Source organism: Ictidomys tridecemlineatus, chromosome 5 (assembly GCF_052094955.1).
Source record: "Ictidomys tridecemlineatus isolate mIctTri1 chromosome 5, mIctTri1.hap1, whole genome shotgun sequence".
In the NCBI taxonomy this organism is placed as follows: Eukaryota; Metazoa; Chordata; class Mammalia; order Rodentia; family Sciuridae; genus Ictidomys; species Ictidomys tridecemlineatus.
This window is the reverse complement of record NC_135481.1, coordinates 196,883,953-196,903,296: the sequence shown is the minus strand read 5'-3', so window position 1 is coordinate 196,903,296 and position 19,344 is coordinate 196,883,953. Positions and strand designations below refer to the sequence as shown.

The following is a 19,344-nucleotide window of genomic DNA, read 5'->3' as shown; positions in this document are numbered from 1 at the left end:
AGGGAACAAGAGGAAGGTGGTGGAGAGGCAAAGACTCATTTTGAAGTTGTTTTCAGTAAGCACATGGCTTTTACTTTACTGTATGCTTACTTGGGGTGATTAATGAAAATTTTGGGGAGTGGGTCTAACAAAGCCCAGGCTAACTCTTTGGTATCCCTTAATTTCTACCCCTATGAGAGGGCAAATGCCACTGGCAGTGCCTAGCTCACAGTGCCTGTAACTGGTATGAACATGTTTTGAGTTGTAACATATGACTAAACGCTAGGGACTGAAGAACCTACCACAGTTGGAGAGAAGACTATGGAACAAATCATCCAATGTTCTGAAATCCCCCAGGCCAGCAGCTGTGTAGAAGATACCTGTTGCTGTACGTGGTAGATTCCAGGTTACTAAACAAGAGGCTTTCATTGTACTTCTCAATAGCTTTCTTATGGTTGCCCTTCTTTACAAGCTCATTGCCTTCTTCCTTCAGAACTCTGGCTCTCTCCACATCCCCAGCAGAAGGCACTAGATACAAATTCAGAAGAGGAAAAAACCATAGAGTAGGTGCCAAATGAGATCAATGAGATCTCTTCAGTATCATCTCTTCAAAGTTGTCTATAATTCTCTCTCCCCCAGAGACTGCCTATACCATTGCAAATCCTCCTTCCTGATTAATGGTTTCTGAGAATTTAACACTTTTCATTCAGAAAAGGTTGGAGACTCCTGTTATAGACATATTACTACACACACATGATAAAAAAAACAACCCAGGTTCTAGTCTTGGCACTGCCACTTGGTATTTGGAATCCATCTTGTGTGACCACTGAACTTTTGGACTTCAATTTCCTCACCAACACATGAAGAAGAATAAGTATTAATAAACAAGCATCTAGTGAAGAAAGCCCATAAAGTTTAAGGCCAGCCTCAACAACTTAGCAAGAATCTGTCTTAAAAATTTCAAAAAAGGGCTAGTGATATAGTTCAGTGCCCCTAGCTTCAATCCCCAGTACTGCAAAAAGGCTGTAGTTTCTGGATTTTCAGAAAAGTGGTGAAGACCAGGCGCTTCCTGTTTTGGTCTGACCTGCACTTCCTGTTTTGATCTAACCTGTGAGTATTCTCCCTCACCTTACACATTCATCTTTGCTCCAACCTTCAAGAGCAGATAACAAAGTTAAAACCCAAAGCTGCTCATGCTGGTGTGGTCAAGCCCCTTTACTGCTTGGCTTTAGTTAATTGTTCTGGCCTCTGTTCTACATCACTTGCTTATTTAATCTTTAAAAACTGCCTTTAAAAAACAATATTTATGGGCTGGAGTTGTAGCTCAGTGGTAAAGTGCTTGCCTTGTATGAGTGAGGTGCGGGGTTCAATCCTCAGCACCATATAAAAATAAATAAATAAAGGTATTGTGCCCATCTACAGTATTTGTAACAAGGGCAAGATTATAGGAACAAATCAATCCTGGAACTCTCCCCCTGCTTAAGAAACAGAACACACTAGGATCTTTAAGGTCCTGTAGGCCCTTCCCCAACTCAACCCACTCCTAGAGGAAACTATTATCCCCATTCTGTGCTTTCTCTGGTTTTGTTTTTAAAGTATAGTTTACCTATATACAATAAACCATTTGTTGTTTACTTTGATTCTGAACTTCATAAATCTATGTATATGATTTGGTTTTCTTTTTCCCCTCTCAGCATTATATTCCTAAGATAATTTGTGTTGATTCATGAAGCTGTAGTTCATTCACTTTCATGGCTGCAATATCACGCAGATCTATCCATTCTCTTAACTGTAGAGATGTGAGATGTTTCCAGTTTTGTTTTTACTATTATATTCATTCTGCTATGATCATTTCTGTCCTTGTTATGTGTGCACGAGTTCCTCTAGAAGTAAACCAGTGGGCTGCAATACATGCACAGCTCCAGGTATTCCTGGGCCCTGCAACACAACCCTTACTTCAATCATAACTCATTCCTACTGTTCACTTTGTGCACTTTTACTTTCCAACTCTTTCCACTGTCTCTGCCAAGAATTCTGCTCCCTTCTAACCTCACCTCATTTTTCCAGGTCCAGCTGAAACGATCGCCCCCATTACCATCTCCTCTATGAGCCTTTCCCCGATTCCAGCAAGCACTTGTAAGCCAGCTCTTAAAACAAACTTTCTGAACACTAAAGACTTGTATTTTAAAATGTTCTGCTTAAGTGTCTCAGGTCCTCAACAGACCAAGAACTTTCTGAGAGCCACGGCTGCCTCTGTCTTCTGTATCACACTGCTTAACACGAAATAAATCATAGGTGCTCTGAATTCATCTAGTTATTAGCACCCTACATTTTTACTCCAGAGAAGAGTGGGGAACACTTACCAGGCTCCCACAAACCAGAATGAATGCTACCCATGGCCTGGAAAAAGAAATAATTTCTGCCCTCCCATAATAACTAAAGGTCACATGACAGGGCTTTAGCCTTGCTCCTTTTTGCACTTAGCTTGCTGGGCTAATTCCTTCGGTTTCCTGTAAGAGCTTTCCTGTGGAAAGTCTCCTGTTTGTGGCTACCTAGATTTCTATTTTTTTACTCATCCTTCTCCAGGATTCATACAGTGTATCCTCCTCTAGTTATGGAAGTAGCACAGATAGCTTGGGGCTGAACTAGTCACAAAAATCTCATCCTCTGGCCTATGACCAATTAGAACAGGGGGTGGCGGGGAGAGAGAGACAAACACACACAGACAGACACGGACAGACAATGCCTGACCAAGAGATTTTGGGGAAAATGTTCTTTTACTAGTGAATTATGGACACAAGGGACTTTCTTTCTTCCTCTAGGTCATGAGGCATGGTGCATAGCTGAAAGCTAGGAACTGATACAGCTACTTTATCACTAGGAGGGGAGCCTGTCTGAAGTCAAAGCTGAAAAAACAACATAGAAGAGAGCAAAGAGAAGTACTGAGAATTGAAGTCAAAGAGTCTGGTAATGGCCTTGCATGGTGCCTGTAATCCAATGACTTGGGAGGCTGAGGCAGAAGGTCTGCAAGTTTAAGTCCAGCCTCAGATACTAAGTAAGAACCTGTCTCAAAATTAAAAATAAGAAGGGCTGTGAATGTAGCTAGTGGTAAAGCACCCCTGGGTTTAATCTCTAGTACTGGGTGTGGAGGAAGTAGTGAATTGCTGTGGCAAACATCTCCTGAGCGTTTCAGCTATATGAGCCAATAAATTCATTTCACTGTTTTAATATTCTTGTAATCAAAAACACCCTCAGTGACACATTTCAATGCTGCCAGAGGACTGGGAGCCAATACTATATGCCCATGTGCCAGGATGGAGCCTGGCCCGCCCCACAGTTTCATCCTTAAGGCTATGAGGTAGCTGCATTGCCACCTCACAGCACAACTCAGGAGATGATATTTAAGAAGTTGAGACTTTTTCATTTTGTTCTGTTTTAAACTTTGTTTACAAGATTATTTTTTATAACCCAGCTAAACAAGGCCAATTTTTATATAACTACTCTAAAGAAAGGGTCTAAGACTCTCTGACAGGAGATGGACACAGCTTACCTCTGCTCTTTGTAGTTTCTTTGGATTTGTTTTTGGTTGACTCTTTGTTTTCTGAAGGCAAGGAATTCCACCTCTTCTGGGCTGAGACAGGCACCACAGGGATAGAGGGCAGCTTTAGGCGCCACTCAGGCCCAAGTGAATCCATGAGAGCTCTGGTCATTCTGGAAGGGAAAGCAGGATCGCAGAGAGGTTTTCAGCCAGTTCAAGAAGAGAGTCCTTCTTTTGCACACCCAAGGGAAGTAGGCCCTTTCAGAAAAGCCAGTTATGGGGCTGGGGATGTGGCTCAAGCGGTAGCGCGCTCGCCTGGCATGCGTGCGGCCCGGGTTCGATCCTCAGCACCACATACCAACTAAGATGTTGTGTCCGCCGAGAACTAAAAAATAAATATTAAAAATTCTCTCTCTCCCTTCTCTCACTCTCTCTTAAAAAAAAAAAAAAAAAGCCAGTTATGATCCTCTTCCTGGTGTGAGCCATTTGTTTATATCCTCTGACACACTGCCGAAGAGGACAGGAGTCTGCCACCTACAGACACCTTCAGTTCAGCCACTGTGACACTCCTTCCCTTGCGCTTGGCCACATTATGTTAACTTTAAAGCGGTGATCTGTTGCTTGCTGAGGATACTTAAGCTCTGTCCCCAAAACATTATACACTACCCAAGGAAAGATTCTGTTTTATGTTTTCTCAAAGAATCTAGTACAAAGGCATGCAAGCACCTGACAATGCTCAGAGATTTTTCTAAAATGCATTTTTTTTTTTAATGGTGCTAGGGATTGAACCCAGGGATTTATGCATGTGAGGCAAGCACTCTACCAACTGAGCTATATCCCCAGCCCTAAAATGCAAATCTTAAGTCATTCTCCAACCTTAAAACTTCTTAGGGTTCCCATTTCCCTAAATTAACATGCATCCCCTTTTCCACTTTTATTGTGTACCATATTCCCTCCTAATCCTTATGTTTACTTTTTCTTTACCTGGAACAATTTCTCCCATTTTCCATTCCCACCTTCTAGGTCCAGCTATGTCCGACTTATTAGGCTCTCAGCTTAACATGCTACTCTATGACCATATCCATTTTGTTAACTGATCTCCAGCATCTAGCACATCACCTGGCACCCACTAAGGTCTAATAAGTATGTGATGAATAGTCATATACTTCTGCTCTTACAGCCATGTTCCTGGGTTACAAGGATAAAAATCACACAGACTGATCTTACTACAAATTAATGATCTCCAACGAGGTTACAAAGCTGTTTTCCTGATTAACTTAACTATATCAAATCTCTTAAGCTGTTTTCTAACCTTTCTCTTTTTTCAAAGCAAACTTTCTCATACCCCAAATATAAATCTCCCTGCCAGGGACTCAATCCTTCCTCTCTCTCCTGTCACAATAGAGGAGACAAGAGATGGGATGGACCCCATCTCCTGCCTCTCAAGCAGCATCTCCCTTGCCTTTATCTGCATTCTTTCTCTTTACTGATTCTAACTGTCTGCATTTAGGTCCCTTTAAGTCTTTGTTCACTAAATAAAATCCTCCTAACCATCTACCATCCCAGCTATACCCCCCTGCTTTCTTTCACGTCAGATTTTCTGCACTCTCTGCCATCTGACTTCTGACCCCACTGAATGGCATCCACCGGCATCACTAGTGACTATACCTTTAGCTGACTTAAGCTTCTTGAAATACCAGACATTAATGACATCTCCATCCCTTCTTAAAATACTCCTTCACTGTGGCAACTAAATGCCCCACATTTTCTTCCACTTCTCTTCGCAAGTCCCCAAATGCTGGAGTTTTTCAAAGTTCCATCTTCTTCCCACTACATACTGGCTGTGGTGTTATTTTATTTTTTTTCCTCCCACATCTTCAACCTCTGTGTTGATCACCCTCAAATTTCTATGTCTTGCCTACTTTTCTCTTTTGCTCCAAACCAACATAAACAGCCTTCCTTACATCAGTTACCTCCACGGCAACAGGCCAACAACCTAGATGTTCTCTGCTGTTCTTCCCTTCTCACCACCCCCACTTGCTACGATTATTAAGATCCTAAGTGTCCTCTGTTGTGCCACTCTTCTCTCTACTATCTCTCCCTTCTCCTGGACTGCTGCATGCTCCCTTCCTACTTTGTTCCTTCATGTCATCACTCAACAATAAGCTTTTCTACAAAACACAAATCTGTTCACGTTGCTTCATGGCTAAAAATCTTCTTAAGATGCCTCACTCACTCAGGATTAAGTCCCAGCCCCATTCACCAAGATGAATTTCCCATCTACCGCACCATGTGGAATGGATGTTTTACAATTCCTGTAATATGTTGGGCTCACTCACCCTTGTACATGCTGCCCTTCTGCCTTGCTGACCTTCTACTCCAGATCTCCAGTCAGTCTTTGCTCACCTCCCCTGAAAAGCCTTCTCTGGCCTCCTTCCTCCTAGTTGGTGAGAGGCCTCCTATCTGTCCTAAGAACCCTCTGTGCTGCCTCCTACTGTGTGACTTAGAACAATGTACTGAGGGTGCCTATTACTGATGTCTTCTTGAGACCAGCAGCCCTAGGAGGACAGGAAAAGTTAAGTCTTGGTCAGCAGCCCAGGTTCTAGTGTGAAGTCTGATATTTTGTTGAGTGATAGAAATTAAAAGGAGGCAAACAGAAAACACAGGATGCTGACAAAAGTCAAGCAAGAAATAAAACACTTAACGTGTACTAGGAAGTCAAGGGTTTGCCATATTTTTGGTTTTCTAGTAGCCCTCATAGGAGAAACATAATCAGTTATACAAATGAGAGTATTTATGAGATAAAAACCAAATATGGCTCAGGAGACCAGGAAGACATTTCACCTGAGGAGCTTCATGGAGGGATCATAATACAATATTGTAAACTACATCCACAAACAAAATCCCTACAGGCTGAGTCCTGGTTGCATATGCTTGTGCCTTACTTTCCCAGTTAGAGTTAGCACTCTGAGGACAAATGGGATCCAAATCTCTTTTTTTACTTCCCCTCATGGAACCTGGCACAATACCTTAAAGAGTTCAATAACCGTTACTGTGTGAATGAACTTGCACATCCAGACAAAAAATCAGTCAATCTCAATGATTCTGACTCCTTAAATACCTGCTAAAACAACACTAGATTCTCCTTCTACATTTCATTTAACCCACATGCTCCTTAGGAAATTTCTAAGTATAGACAGACCTTGCCCAGAAGACAACTGAAGCAATGGCCAAAAGCCAATCAAGGAGGACAGGAAATTCCCATGGAGAAATCCTACAGTGAATGTGAATCACCTGTTGATGCCTTCCAGGGCTGACGCCACACTGTTATCAATTTGCAGTACAGTCTTGTAGTCGACATAGGCCAGAGGATACTTCTCTAGGGCCTCATAGGCAGATGCTCGCCGCAGCAGAGGCTTCATGCTGAAGGGAACCAAGGCCAGTGCTCTAGAACAGGAGGCAAAAGTATCATCTGCCTGATGTACTACCAGGGCTCTCGAACAGATCTTTCAGTCAGGGTCATCTGCAGCTCTCAGTATACTGAAGGTAATTCTAGGGCAAGAGACACTGCAAAGAATGCTTAACCGTAAATAAAGACTTTTAAAGCTGGATTGAAGTAAGGAGGGGAAGAGGGCAAAAATCAATACTGTGAAATTTGTGTGCATGTATGTCAATTTTCATAGCTTCAATCCCCCCAAAATTAAGAACTAAAGATTTGCAGCTTTCATGCTAACATGTTTCTAGACTGTGGCCTAGTGGTAATACCAAAAGGCTCTGCAGTCAGCTGGGATGGTATTTGGAGTCCACCTCTGCCACTATGTAATCCTAGGCAAATCACTATTTCTCCAACTCTCTGCAACTCAGTTCTGGACTGAGAAGGATGATAAACACCAGAGTGATCTGAGCACTCAAAGAGGAAAACCTACTACAGACCCTAGGAGCATGCTCATGTCTCTGCTCCTGTCTACCATCCCTGCACAAATCTAAGGCAATATCACAGGATATCAGATCTGAGAACACATTTAGCTATGTGCTATTGTAGCTATGATGAAATAAAGCAATATTAGACTGGCCTGGAGAGGAAGAGATACGAAAAATTGTTCAATATCTTTTACAACTGTTCACTGATAAAGACCCATTTCCTTCTCTCTCCTTGGTTCTTTATAAACAATCTGTTAACCTGTATTCTACCTTTCTTTCTTTTCTTCCCTCTCATCTACACCCATCCCAGAAAATCACCTGGACAAGCAAGTCATAGATCTGCAACCTTACCTCTCTCCAGATATCAAGTCTCATAAAGGCTGCAAAGCTTAGCTGCCCACCCTACTTCTTTTTGAGCAGAAGAGCTGACTCCAAAGACACAAGTCAGGTGCCACAAGGATAGAGCCTCTCATTCTCAGTGGCCTGGTGTCACTTAGTGACACTTCCAAATAACTTGTCACAGATGTGACTGGTGGAATCCTTTTGAAGAACAAAATAAGCCAGATACACCCGACCTCCTCTTCCAAAACCCTCAGGCATCCCAATGTTACCCTGGGCCACTTACGAAGTGCAGTCTTTGATGCAGTCTGTGCAGTTTCCATCCTTTAAGTGGCATGCTGCTCGGTTGGAGTACAGAACACTCTCTTCTTCAGGGTCTGAAGAACCTACCCAGGTGGAGGCAGGAACAGAAAGAATATCATCAGAAATGCATGTCTCTGGACACTGGGACTCATTTCATACCTGGGCTCTCTAGGCTTTGGGAAAGGCAGCAGAGATGACTATAACCTGATCAGGCTTGTCTGCCAGATAGAACAGCATGTCTGACATTTTTACATAACAGTGGGGACACAGAGCTTTATGCCATTCACAGGGAACCAACTAGCTCCTCCTTCATTCATTCTAGTACTGAACTTGATAGTAGATGAAAGATAAATATGAAACAGCTGGTTCCTGCTTCAAAAAATAATAAAAAAAAAGCTGTAACTACGCGAGGATGTATATCTTAACTTATTATAGAAAGCATGTGACCCCAATAGAAGGGGGGAAAAAAAGGAAAAGAACAATATGAGAAATGCCCAAAAAGTAGATTAACCAAAGAAGTGTAAGGAATATATCACCAGTGAAACTTCACATTATGTACAACCACAAGAATGGGATCTAATTAGAATAAGTTATATTCTATGTATGTATAATATGTCAAAATACACTCTACTGTCATATATATCCAGAAAGAAAATTAAAAAAAAAAAAGTTGTAGGGACATGAAAGCAGTTTTACCTGGTCAAGTCAGAGAGGACTTTGCCTGGTAAGTGAAAACTAAGTTGGAATGCCAGGACTTCAGAGAACTCAATCAGGAGGACTCAAGTTACCCATCAGGGAGAGCACTACTAGTCATTTCTCTAATGGCAATCCTACCCATAAGCACACAGAAGATCATGTCCCTTCCCTTGGCTATAATGATTTCCACATTTAAATATAATTTTCAACCCCTTCATACCCACTAGCGTGGGCCATAATTAAACAAACAGACAGACAACAACAAAAACCCAGAAAACAAGCTGGGCATGGTGGTACACCCCTGTAATCCCAGCAGCTTGGGAGGCTGAGGCAGGAGGATCTCTAGTTCAAAGCCAGCCTCAGCAAAGTGAGGTGCTAAGCAACTCAGTGAGACCCTGTCTCTAAATAAAATACAAAACAGGGCTGGGGATGTGGCTCAATGGTCGAGTTCAATCCCTGGTCCCCCTCATCCCCTCCAAAAAACCAAGAAAAACAGTGAAAATAATGGTTGCCTCAGTAACTCCAATTCTAGATATATATCCAGAAGGAGAGAAAACAGACTCCTTTAAAAATTTTGAAACATTCAGAAAATCATTTAAAATACTCATATCCACTGCTTTATTTAGCAAAATTATGGTTCCAACCTTTTTATTTTTGAGATGGCTAATGTTCTACCCATCCTCATCCTTATCCTTGTGCTCCCTCCCCCAGAGGCTGGCACGATTCTGAAGCTGGTATCTAAATTTTCAAGTATTACTTTTATTGTGTTTTCATAGTTAAGATACAATATTGTTTGGTGTCCACTGAAGCATTCCCTAAGTGGTATTTTATAGCCTCTCCTCCTGAAACTTATTTCTTTCACTAAGAATCACGATACTATGTTAGTACCTGAATTTTTCACTCAATACCAACAATAACAAACATAATTAATAGCCAATTTTTTTCTTCTTTACTTTGGCAGGCCTGAGACAGACAGTACAGGAATGTTATGGTTTAGATATGTGATGTCCCCTAAAAGCTCATGGGTGAGACAATGCAAGGTGGTTTAAGGGTGAAATGAGTGGGTAATGAGAATCCTAACCCAATCAGGGCATTAATCCCCTGGTAGGGATTAACTGGATGGTAACTGTAGGTAGATAGGGTGTAGCAGGAGGAGGTAGGTCCCTGGGGGCATGCCTTTGGGGTCTGTATTTTGTCCATGGGGAACAGAACTCTGCTTCCTGGTAATATATTCCCAGTTGCCTTTCTCTGCCTCACACTTCTGCCATGATGTTCTAGCTCATCCCAGGCTCTGAGGAATGGAGTTGGCCATCTATGGACTGAAACCTCTGAAATCATGAGCCCCCATATAAACTTTCCCACCTAAAATTATTCTTGTCAGATTTGTTAGTTACAACAGCAAAAAAGTTGACTAAAACAAAGGATAAGAAAAAACATCCTGTACTTAAGGAGCAAGTACAAACACTTAAAACCTGTAATCCATCTCAAGTTACTCAGAAATAGCTTGGTGTGCTGGAAAGTGCATGAGAACCTAAAATCCAGGACTGGGAGGAGTGATAAAGAGCTTGCCTAGCATGTGTGGCCCCAGCCTCTCCCCCCACTTCTCCCCCACACATACAGCTGAGAAGAAACCACAATCTAGCTGTGACCCTGTGAAAGTCATTCAACCCCTCAGATCTTGTGTGCTCACCTACCACATAAAGATATCACTTTACAGATTTGCTGCAAGGGTTCATTGTGTTAGGGTGCTCCCTGAGCTTCTTTCAGAATCAAGAAAACATCAGAAAAATGAAGGCAATTATCCACAAATTACCTAGAAAATTAGTAGCAGGATCAGAACCAAACTTTGGTACCTACTAAGTCTAAACTCCAGGCTACCTAGGGTGTTATGGTGGGGGGGGGGAAGCAGAAATATCAATATCTCAGATTCCTTAGCAACTTCCTCAAGTGAGGCTGACATGAGGAAATGGACCTAAAGAGAAGGCTTCCAGAAAAAAAAGGGGGGGGGTTAAATAACTTGAAATTGTTGAAAGTTTCAACAAAATGTGGAATTTTGGAAGAAGCCTAGCTAAATGACTAAACATTTGGACTTAGCAATCAGACAGATTCATATTCAAATCCTGGCTCTGACATGTCCTCACTGTGTAGCCCTAGGGTAGGCAATTTAATTTTTCTGGATTCTTCATCTATGGGTGTCTTATCCATAGGGTCATAAAAAAGATAAACAAGATAATGTTTATTATGTTTAGCCCACAGTAAAGAATTCAATAAATGCTGGCTGAGAAAACGAGAAAAACACAGGCAAAAGGAAATAGGTATTAAAAAGTGATTTACAGAGAATCCATCCAGGGCTGTCCTCAAAAATCAAAGCTTTAACAAATGGGGACTTTGGAGAAGCTGCTTTGTGCAAAGGTCTGTTGCTATGAACTGGAGGCCAAGAAAAGGGAATATGCTACTCCTCTGTTTAAAACTCTCCAATAGCTTTCCAGCAGGGAATAAAACCCAAACTCCTAAGGATTAAAACAGCTTTACAACAAGGTTCTGCCTACCTCATGTCTTTCTTATTCCCTCCAAAGGCTCACTATACTTTAACTCTGAACACACCTTGCTTATTTTCTCTCGGGGCCTTTCCAATAGCGGTTTTCCTCCCCCTGGAATGTTCGGCACCCTAAACTTTGTGTGCTGGGCTTCTTATTCAGATATCACCTCAAGTATCTCTTCTTCAGAGTTGTCCTTGACAACTAAAGGAGTGCTTCAGTCAACTATCCATCATTTCCTCATATCTTCTTTATGTTCCTGGGCAGCTCTAAAATCACCAGGGAGGAAAGAGGCTGGGCCATAAAGCTTACTGCTTCAGAAACATTTGGAGTCAGTTGGGAAAATATTCAAAGCCAGCTCCGAAGGAAGACAGAGCAAACTGAACTGTTTCAAAAAGTCCTGAAGGTGGGCAGAATTTTTAAAGGAGAAAAGGCAGGGAAGTGACAAAAGACAAGAACTGTACGTATGTAGATTTAGTTAGTCTCCCCTAGACATCATCTTTAATGCCTTTCAGCTGTGGGTGGGAGTCCGCAGCCTCCCCTCTCATCAGGTGAAGGCTATTCCCAATTTCAGACGGAGGCGGCAGATTCAGTCTCTTCCATTCATAGCCCTCATTATCTCAGATGTCTCGTTTATTTCTTTAGTAGCTTAAGACCCCTACCTCAATAACCCGTCTTTAATATAACAAATGCTCATCAAATATTCACTGGAAAATCAACAGCTGCGGGGTAAGCGGATTCAGCTGTATCCTCAGGGATCAGAATGAACCAAGAAGGCAGTTCAAGAGCAGGTGGAAAGGAAGAGCCAAGGAAGTTTCTCGTCGAATGCCAAAGTCGGGAAGGGACCGGGAACTAACGGGAGGGCCCGGGGGGTCGGGGGCCGGTCAGCCCCAGAAACACTGAATCCAGTGAGGCCGGGAGCTGGTGGGGACTGGAGAAAGCGGGCCCGGAGGAGGAACCGGGGGGCGGGTTCATACCTCGCACCTGCAGCAACCGCAGCGCGCGGCAGTAGAGCGCGGAGGCCTCGGCGTACTGGCCGTTGCGGAAGCTCTGGTTGCCGGCGGCGCGGAGCCCCTCCACAGAGTCTGGGAGTTTGGGGGCCATCCCGGAGCCGGGCGGGCACACGAGGGCCGCCTCGGTTTCCCCCTGAGTGATGCGAAACGGCGTCCGGGCGGAAGCACCGGCTGCGACTATTTAGGTCCGGTAGCAAACCCGGCCACGAGGGGGCGCGGCCTTCGCCAACCCGAGACCCGTAGCGCCCCGCCCTCCGCGCGTGCTCAGTTTGGAACCTCTGTCTGCTTCGCGAGGTGGCTGGAGATTTCCAACTGGCAGCTGGGGAATTGGGCGCTCTGGATGAGGCCAGTAAGGAGGATGTCTGCTCTCAGGGCGCTTACGTTCTGGAGTGGCGTGACAAGCAATTAAATCATGAGCAAGTGAAGACGCTAATTTCATAATGCGATTAGTGTTCTTTAGGATAATGCCATACAAAGTGACCACGTGGGCGCTATTTTAGATGCGGGGCAAGGGAAGGCATCTCTAGGCAGTAATAATTAGGTTGAGACCTGAGAAGATTAGGGAATGCTGTTCCAAAGGGGGAGCAAGTGCAACAGCCCTAAGGCTAGAAACAACCTCGCACCTCATACACTGTAGATACTGATTTAGTAAATAAGTGCACAGGTTGAGGGGTGAAGACTTGGAACTGAAAGTGCCTAAGTTTATACTTCAAGCCTCATCTGATGTCCCTCTCTGTCCTACTTGATTTTTGTAAAAAAAAAAAAAAATTTCTTTGCTACTGGCACACACTAAGTTCTTTCTCTTACTCCTAGCCTTTCCTTGTTATCCCCTTCTGGAATTCCTTTCCAAACACTTCTACCTAATCCTGAATCAATTTAGAATTTCCAACTCAAACATCATCTTCCATTCCTGCCCCTGCCCCATGTCACTCCTCAGCCATTGGTCCTTAGGTTTATCCTTATTTTATCATTTATCAGTCCCTGAGTGCCAGTATAGTTTTCCTCAAACACTGAGGTCTTTGAAGGCAGGAATAGGGCCTCTTCATTTTTGTCTAAGACTTAATAGGATCTGGCACCTAGCATGAATGTCTCTTGGCAAAATTCACATATTTAAATCCTTTCTAACCCCTAGGGTGGTGGTATTAGGAGGTATTAGGCCCTTTGGAAGGTAATTAGATTGTGGAGGCATAGCCATCATGAATAGAATCAGTGTCTTAGAGGCCTCCTAGCCACTTCTACCATATGAGGACACAGCAAAAAAGGAGTCTCTATGAACCAGAAAGAGGTCCCTAACCAGACACTGTATCAACTGGTGCTTTGAACTTGGGTTTCTAGCTTCCAGAAATATGAGAAATAAATTTATCATTTATAAGCTTCTTATTTATGGTATTTTGTTAACAGTAGCCCAAACAGAGCAAAACAATCTGAGTTGAGAATTATTCAGAATTGTAAATTGACAAATTATGATGATATTTACACTTTCATCCCCCAAATTGTTTTCAGTCTTTTAATTGTTTTGTTTTTTGGAATTGAGGATTGGACCAGAGGTGCTCTACCACAGAGCTACATCCCATCTCCAGTCATTTAAAAAAAAATATTTTTATTTTTAAAATTTTTTTTAGTTGTAGATGAACACAATACCTTTATTTATTTATTTTTTATTGTGGTGCTGGGGATCGAGCCCAGTTGTCTCATGTGTGATAGGGAAGTGCTCTACCACTGAGCCACAACCCCAGCCACAAAAATTTTTATTTTGGAGAGTCTCACTAAGGGTCTCACTAAATTGTTGAGGCTGGCTTTGAATTTGTGATCCTCCTATCTCTGCCTCCTGAGTAGCGGTAATTACAGATGTGCACTACCACACTGGGCAGCCTCATGGTGTTGAATCAACATATAAAAGTATTGGCTGAGCCTGGATTGTGCAAATAAAGGCATATCCTAATTCTAACACATTTTTACTTGCCAATATTCTCTCAATCAAGGAAGGCAGAGATAACTGTTTAAAGAAAATACCAGTTAATAGTGGGAAAAAGTGTTTAAATGAAACAAATTCTACAAATAATTGTCCAATAACACCTGTATATATTAGCCCACTAAGACTACAGTTACATGCCTGTTCCTTCCCTAGTAGAGCTGCATACATAAAGTGGCCTTGATGAAATGGTTAACTCTGAGTTGAAAATCTGTCAGCTGCCACTGTAATCCCAGTGACTTGGGAGACCAAGGCAGGAAGGTCACAAGTTTGAGGATACCCTGGACAATTTAGGGAGATTTTGTCTCAAATTAAAAAGGATTCAAGATGTAATTTAGTGGTAGAGCACCCCCCCCCACTTCAATCCGCAGTATGGGAGGGGAAGTCACTTGCTAAAAAGTCACAACCCAAAGATATGTCAGCTAATAAAAAAGACACGCAAAAATGTATGCAATGGAATAAACCTACTGTGATTGGCTGAGGTTTGCTATTTAGATTTAAATAAAATTTAAAATTCGTTTTGTCATTCACATTAATCGGATAAGACTAGTGGCTACCGTTTTGGACAGCACATATACAGAACATTTTCATTACTGCAGAAATATTTACTGGGCACTACTGGGCTGAATCTGTGGAAAGAGGCCATCACATCAGTCCATCACAAAAAATCCTAGGAAGAGAACAGAGGAGGGATGTTTTCCATTGTGTATCAGCTGAGACTAGAGTTCAACTAGTGAAGAAGTAGAAGACCACAAATACATCCAAGGGTACTTGGAGCAGCGACTCTCCAAAATGTGTAGAACTTGGCCTGTTAGGAACCTACAGTTTTGCAGTAATCCCAGCTACTTGGAAGGCCGACGCAGAGAGTCACAAGGAGACAGCCTGCGCAATTTTGCGAGAACCTCTCCCAGAACTGAGGATGTAGCTCAACGGTAGAGGACCCCTGGGTCCAGTACCGTTACCCGGCTCAAAAAAAAAAAAATCAACAGTCCTTATGGAGTCTGTGCTTCGCTAGAAATCGCAGTATCTGCTTCTGAGAAATGGGGAAACTCTGAAGCAGAGATGGGTTCCCAGCCCGGGGAATCCACAAATCTTCGGAGAAGCGTGACGCACCCACACTGCGGCCTCCACACACCCGGGCCCACTGAGCACTCCGCGGCTCGGAGTCTCCGCGGCTCACCCGGGCCAGCACCACGTGACGCACTCCCGCACCACGTGATGCACTCCCGCACCACGTGATCCAGAAGCAATTCCCCGCGGCTCCGCCCAGCCCGCGAGCCTCACGCCGCTTCCGGTTGAGGCAGAAAGCGGAAGTGTGGGAGGGTCTGCGGGGCGGGCTCGGGGAGGTCCGGGGGAGGATGGAGCAGTGAGCGGGGCTGGGCCGCTGCCGGCAGCGCCATGGAGACCGTGCAGCTGAGGAACCCGCCGCGCCGGTGAGGGGCCACTGGATGAGAGGACGGGCTTGGGGCGAGAGAGGGAAAGGCGGAAACTGGTCGAGGGGAGACACCTGTGAGGGAGCCCCGGGAGAGGGGAGGACCTGCGGCCGGGCGACTTGGCTGATGGGGCACCTGCCGAGGGAGGGGGACGTCTGGCGGGTGAAGGTCCCACAAAGCTGCTGAGCTCGTTAAACGCGGGGCTGGTTTGAGGAGGCGCTCGCGTTAGGGGTCCTGTCCTGAGGAACGTGGCGGCGAGTTGGGCAGACACCTGCCGAGGCCCGGGGCCCAAGGCTCTCGCCCAGGGAGCGCCGAGGCTGGGGGCTGCCGAGGCTGGCTGAGAGCCGGCCAGGGGCGTGTAAGTGACGCGAGGGGAAAGCGATGGACGTTTTCAGGGTCCTCAGTGCCACCTGAGGGGGGCGTGCAGTCGGGGGCTGGCGTTGCGCGGAAGAGCCGTGCCGCGGAGGCCGAAATTGCGCGAAAACCAGATGGAGGTTCTAGCCGCGGAGAAGTTGATGGAGGATAGCATTTAGGGGGGTGTTCTTGGTGGTGTGCCCACCGAGGGGTGCTGGTGGCGTCTTTTACTGATGCCCGGAGTGCCTTCCTACTCTCCTCCACACCCTTCTCAGCCCCTCAAAACCCAACTTTGGGAGGTAGAGAAGGAAATAAGATCTTTTCAGGCTGGGCAGGCTGGGGTCCCCTGAGTTAAGACACATAGACCCGGCGACCATTAGTTCCAGATCCCAGTGGTACCCGGAATAGTTTTGGGTTAAGATCAGGGAGGTGGTTGATCTTGGAAAGTCTGAACTCCGGCGTTGGTGGCAGTTGTATCGTGGATTCCTGCTGTGGACTCCCGGGTCTTCTTGCCACCCGGCCACATCTGGAGAAAAGGAGGGAGCACACACTGAGGTGCAGTGTCATTAAGTTCTGTTTCACGGAGAAGACTTCTGACTTCCTGCAGCAGAAAGAGCACCAAAGTAGGAAGTGTTGAGTGTGTGGGAGTGCCAGCCAGCAGAGGTGCAGGGAAGGGATGGACAGCCTGGGCAGCACTCTTGGGGGGTTGTTTGAAGTGCACAAACATTGCAGACGGCAAATAGCTTATTGGGACGGGCTCATGATTCACCAAGCATAGTGTGTCAAGACTGTAATCACCGTAATCATTACATCCATAGACACAGGGTGCCAGGCGCTGTTCTTCAGTGTCTCCTTGTTGAACCGTGTGAAACTTCGATTTGACCCTTGTGAACCGTAAAAATGGTGGTTCATTAAGGTTCAATTTATTAACTCACTGGATTCTCACAACAGCCGAAATAGGTGGATATCCCTATGTCTGTATTTTACAGGTGGTGGAACTGGGGCAAAGAGAGGCTTGTGATTTGCTGGAGTAGAAAGAAGCAGAGTTAAGATTTTAATGTCCAGGTGGTCTGGTCCAAAGTCCTGGTTCTTAACTGTCTCACTGTTTTGCCTTTCTGGTAATACCTGGTTTCACAGTTATTGTGTATGTTAGAGTATATTTGATATAGCAAAGCATCATAATGATCCAATTACACTTTTTTTTCCCCCTTGAAATACATTTACTCTTTCTCCTTGGTTTCTTTCTCCAAGGCCTCACTTAATTGAAAAGAAGATTAGGAATCCGAGTGTTGTTTCTCTCTCTTTGCCTCATGTTGTGTAATATTGGGCAAAGAGTAAACCTTTTTGTTTTTTGACATGCTCATTCATTATTCACCCCATCAACCATTACTGGGTATTGAACACAGAGATAAACACTTGCTAGGCAAGTGCTCTACCACTGAGCTATGATCCCAGCCCTTTTTATTGTTTTTTTTTTTTTTTTTTTTTTAATTTTGAGACAGAGTATTGCTAAGTTGCTTACACTGGCCTCAAACTTGGAATCCTTCTGCCTCAGTCTCCAGAGTAGCTGGGATTATAGCATTCACCACCATACCCAATTCATTCCTAGATCTTTTGAATGAAAAAAAAAAAAGTGTAGTAAAAGTGCAGGAAAAGAGCTTTGCAGGAATGAATTAATGACTGGTGTTCTCTTGCTCATTATAACTAGTAGACTGCTTAATTTGTGCAGGTGAATTTTACCATCATTTATATTAGTTTGTTAGGAATGCCATAACAAAGTATCATACCTGGGTAATTTAAACAATAGAAATTTATTTTCTCATAGTTCTAGAGGCTGCAAGTCAAAAATAAGGTGTGATGGCAGAATTATTTTGTAATCTCTCTTTGGTTTATAGATGACTGATTTCACAAAGTCTTTCCTTTGTACCTGTGTTCTCTTCTCAGAAGGACACCAGTCATATTGGATTAGGGTCCACCCATATGACCTCATTTTGCCTTAATTACTTTTTTAAAGGTCCTACGCCCAAAATACAGTAACATTTTGAGGTACTGGGAATTAGGACTTCAACATATGTATTGGGGTAAGGGAAAACACATTTAATGTCATTCTCATTAAAAAATTTTTATTTATCTTTTATTTGTGGTAGCCTATATTGAATTCTGTTCAGAAAGAGAGATAAGTATACCTAAATAAAATGAAGCTTTCAGGAGTTCTGAGATGGAAGAAAGAGGTTTGAGAAATAGCCAGACTTCTGAGTAAACATTTCATAAAAATCATTATTTTGCTTGGAAAGATACAGATGTTGGCATGCATTTCCAATAGTCCCAATGCAGGAAATGCTCTTTGTGTTCATGAGTTTGACATTTGTGTCTGACCAAGTGAATGATGATAGATTGGTGTCTTACATGAGACTCAGTGATTATAAAAAGTGAGCTACCACTTAGTGGAAGACATAGAGTGCATTCCTGGGATGCCATCCATCCTTGTAACTGTCTGACTTTGGAGAAGAGCATCCTCCAGTATTTGGTTCATGGATTTTGTATTGACCAGGCTTGTTGGTTATGAGCAAGTCCTGAAACTGTTTATGACCTGAGGAAGTCTAGCTGAGAGAGCTGCATCTGCAGTATCAGGCTGTTTTGGTATTAGTACCCCATGCCATGAAGACTCATTGTGTAAAATATCACTGTGAGTCACTTATCAAAAGATTTTCCATAGAAATTTTATTTGTCGATGATCTAGTGATTTTTTTTTTTTTCGATATTGGGGATTGAACTCAGGGGCACTCAACCTCTGAGCTACATTCCCAGTCTGTTTTTGTATTTTATTTAGAGACAGGATATTGACTGAGTTGCTTAGGATCTTGCCAAGTTGCTGAGGCTGGCTTTGAACTTGTGATCCTCCTGCCTAGGCCTCCTGAGCTACTGGGATTACAGGGCACACCCAGTGATAATCTAGTAATACTTTTTAGGTGAAATTCTGTTTTATTTTGATAACTCACAAAGATGGCTGATGAAAGTATGATTCCCGTCTTTACATTTGTTGATCCATTTAACAGACATTTTTTGACCATCTTTTGGTTACTGGGTAACAGAGATATAAAGCTCCTTTAAGATCATGTTGTTTTAAATAATCCCAGATCAAAAACAAAAACCCACTTAGATTGTTTTAAACAAGTATCTGAGCAGTCATATAAAGTTTGTCTACCAAAGTATTATCAGAGCCTTGCAATTGTCTCTCATGCCAGTGACAGTTTCCTTT

At 43.6% G+C, this 19,344-nt stretch overlaps 2 protein-coding genes across 6 annotated transcripts in view; one reads left to right on the top strand and one right to left on the bottom strand.

Moving 5' to 3' along the window:
- The window catches only part of Tomm34 (translocase of outer mitochondrial membrane 34), a 41,352-nt gene extending 28,641 nt beyond the window's left edge, over positions 1–12,711 (bottom strand). The window contains exons 1-5 of one of the 4 annotated variants that reach the window (XM_040274198.2): positions 12,291–12,711; positions 8,064–8,163; positions 6,812–6,964; positions 3,530–3,690; positions 282–507 (exon numbers count right to left, since the gene is read on the bottom strand). In XM_040274198.2, the coding sequence (XP_040130132.1) occupies positions 311–507; positions 3,530–3,690; positions 6,812–6,964; positions 8,064–8,163; positions 12,291–12,417 (738 nt within the window). In that variant the 5' untranslated portion in view covers positions 12,418–12,711 and the 3' untranslated portion in view covers positions 282–310. The remainder of the gene's footprint in view (positions 1–281; positions 508–3,529; positions 3,691–6,811; positions 6,965–8,063; positions 8,164–12,290) is intronic. The other 3 variants (XM_078052082.1, XM_013358666.4, XM_005325288.5) reach the window with 3 other exon arrangements.
- Positions 12,712–15,583: 2,872 nt separating this feature from the next.
- The window catches only part of Stk4 (serine/threonine kinase 4), a 98,686-nt gene continuing 94,925 nt past the window's right edge, over positions 15,584–19,344 (top strand). The window contains exon 1 of one of the 2 annotated variants that reach the window (XM_005325286.5): positions 15,584–15,731. In XM_005325286.5, the coding sequence (XP_005325343.1) occupies positions 15,697–15,731 (35 nt within the window). In that variant the 5' untranslated portion in view covers positions 15,584–15,696. Of the gene's footprint in view, positions 15,732–16,070; positions 16,090–19,344 lie in introns of those variants that run through there. The other variant, XM_040274294.2, reaches the window with a different exon arrangement.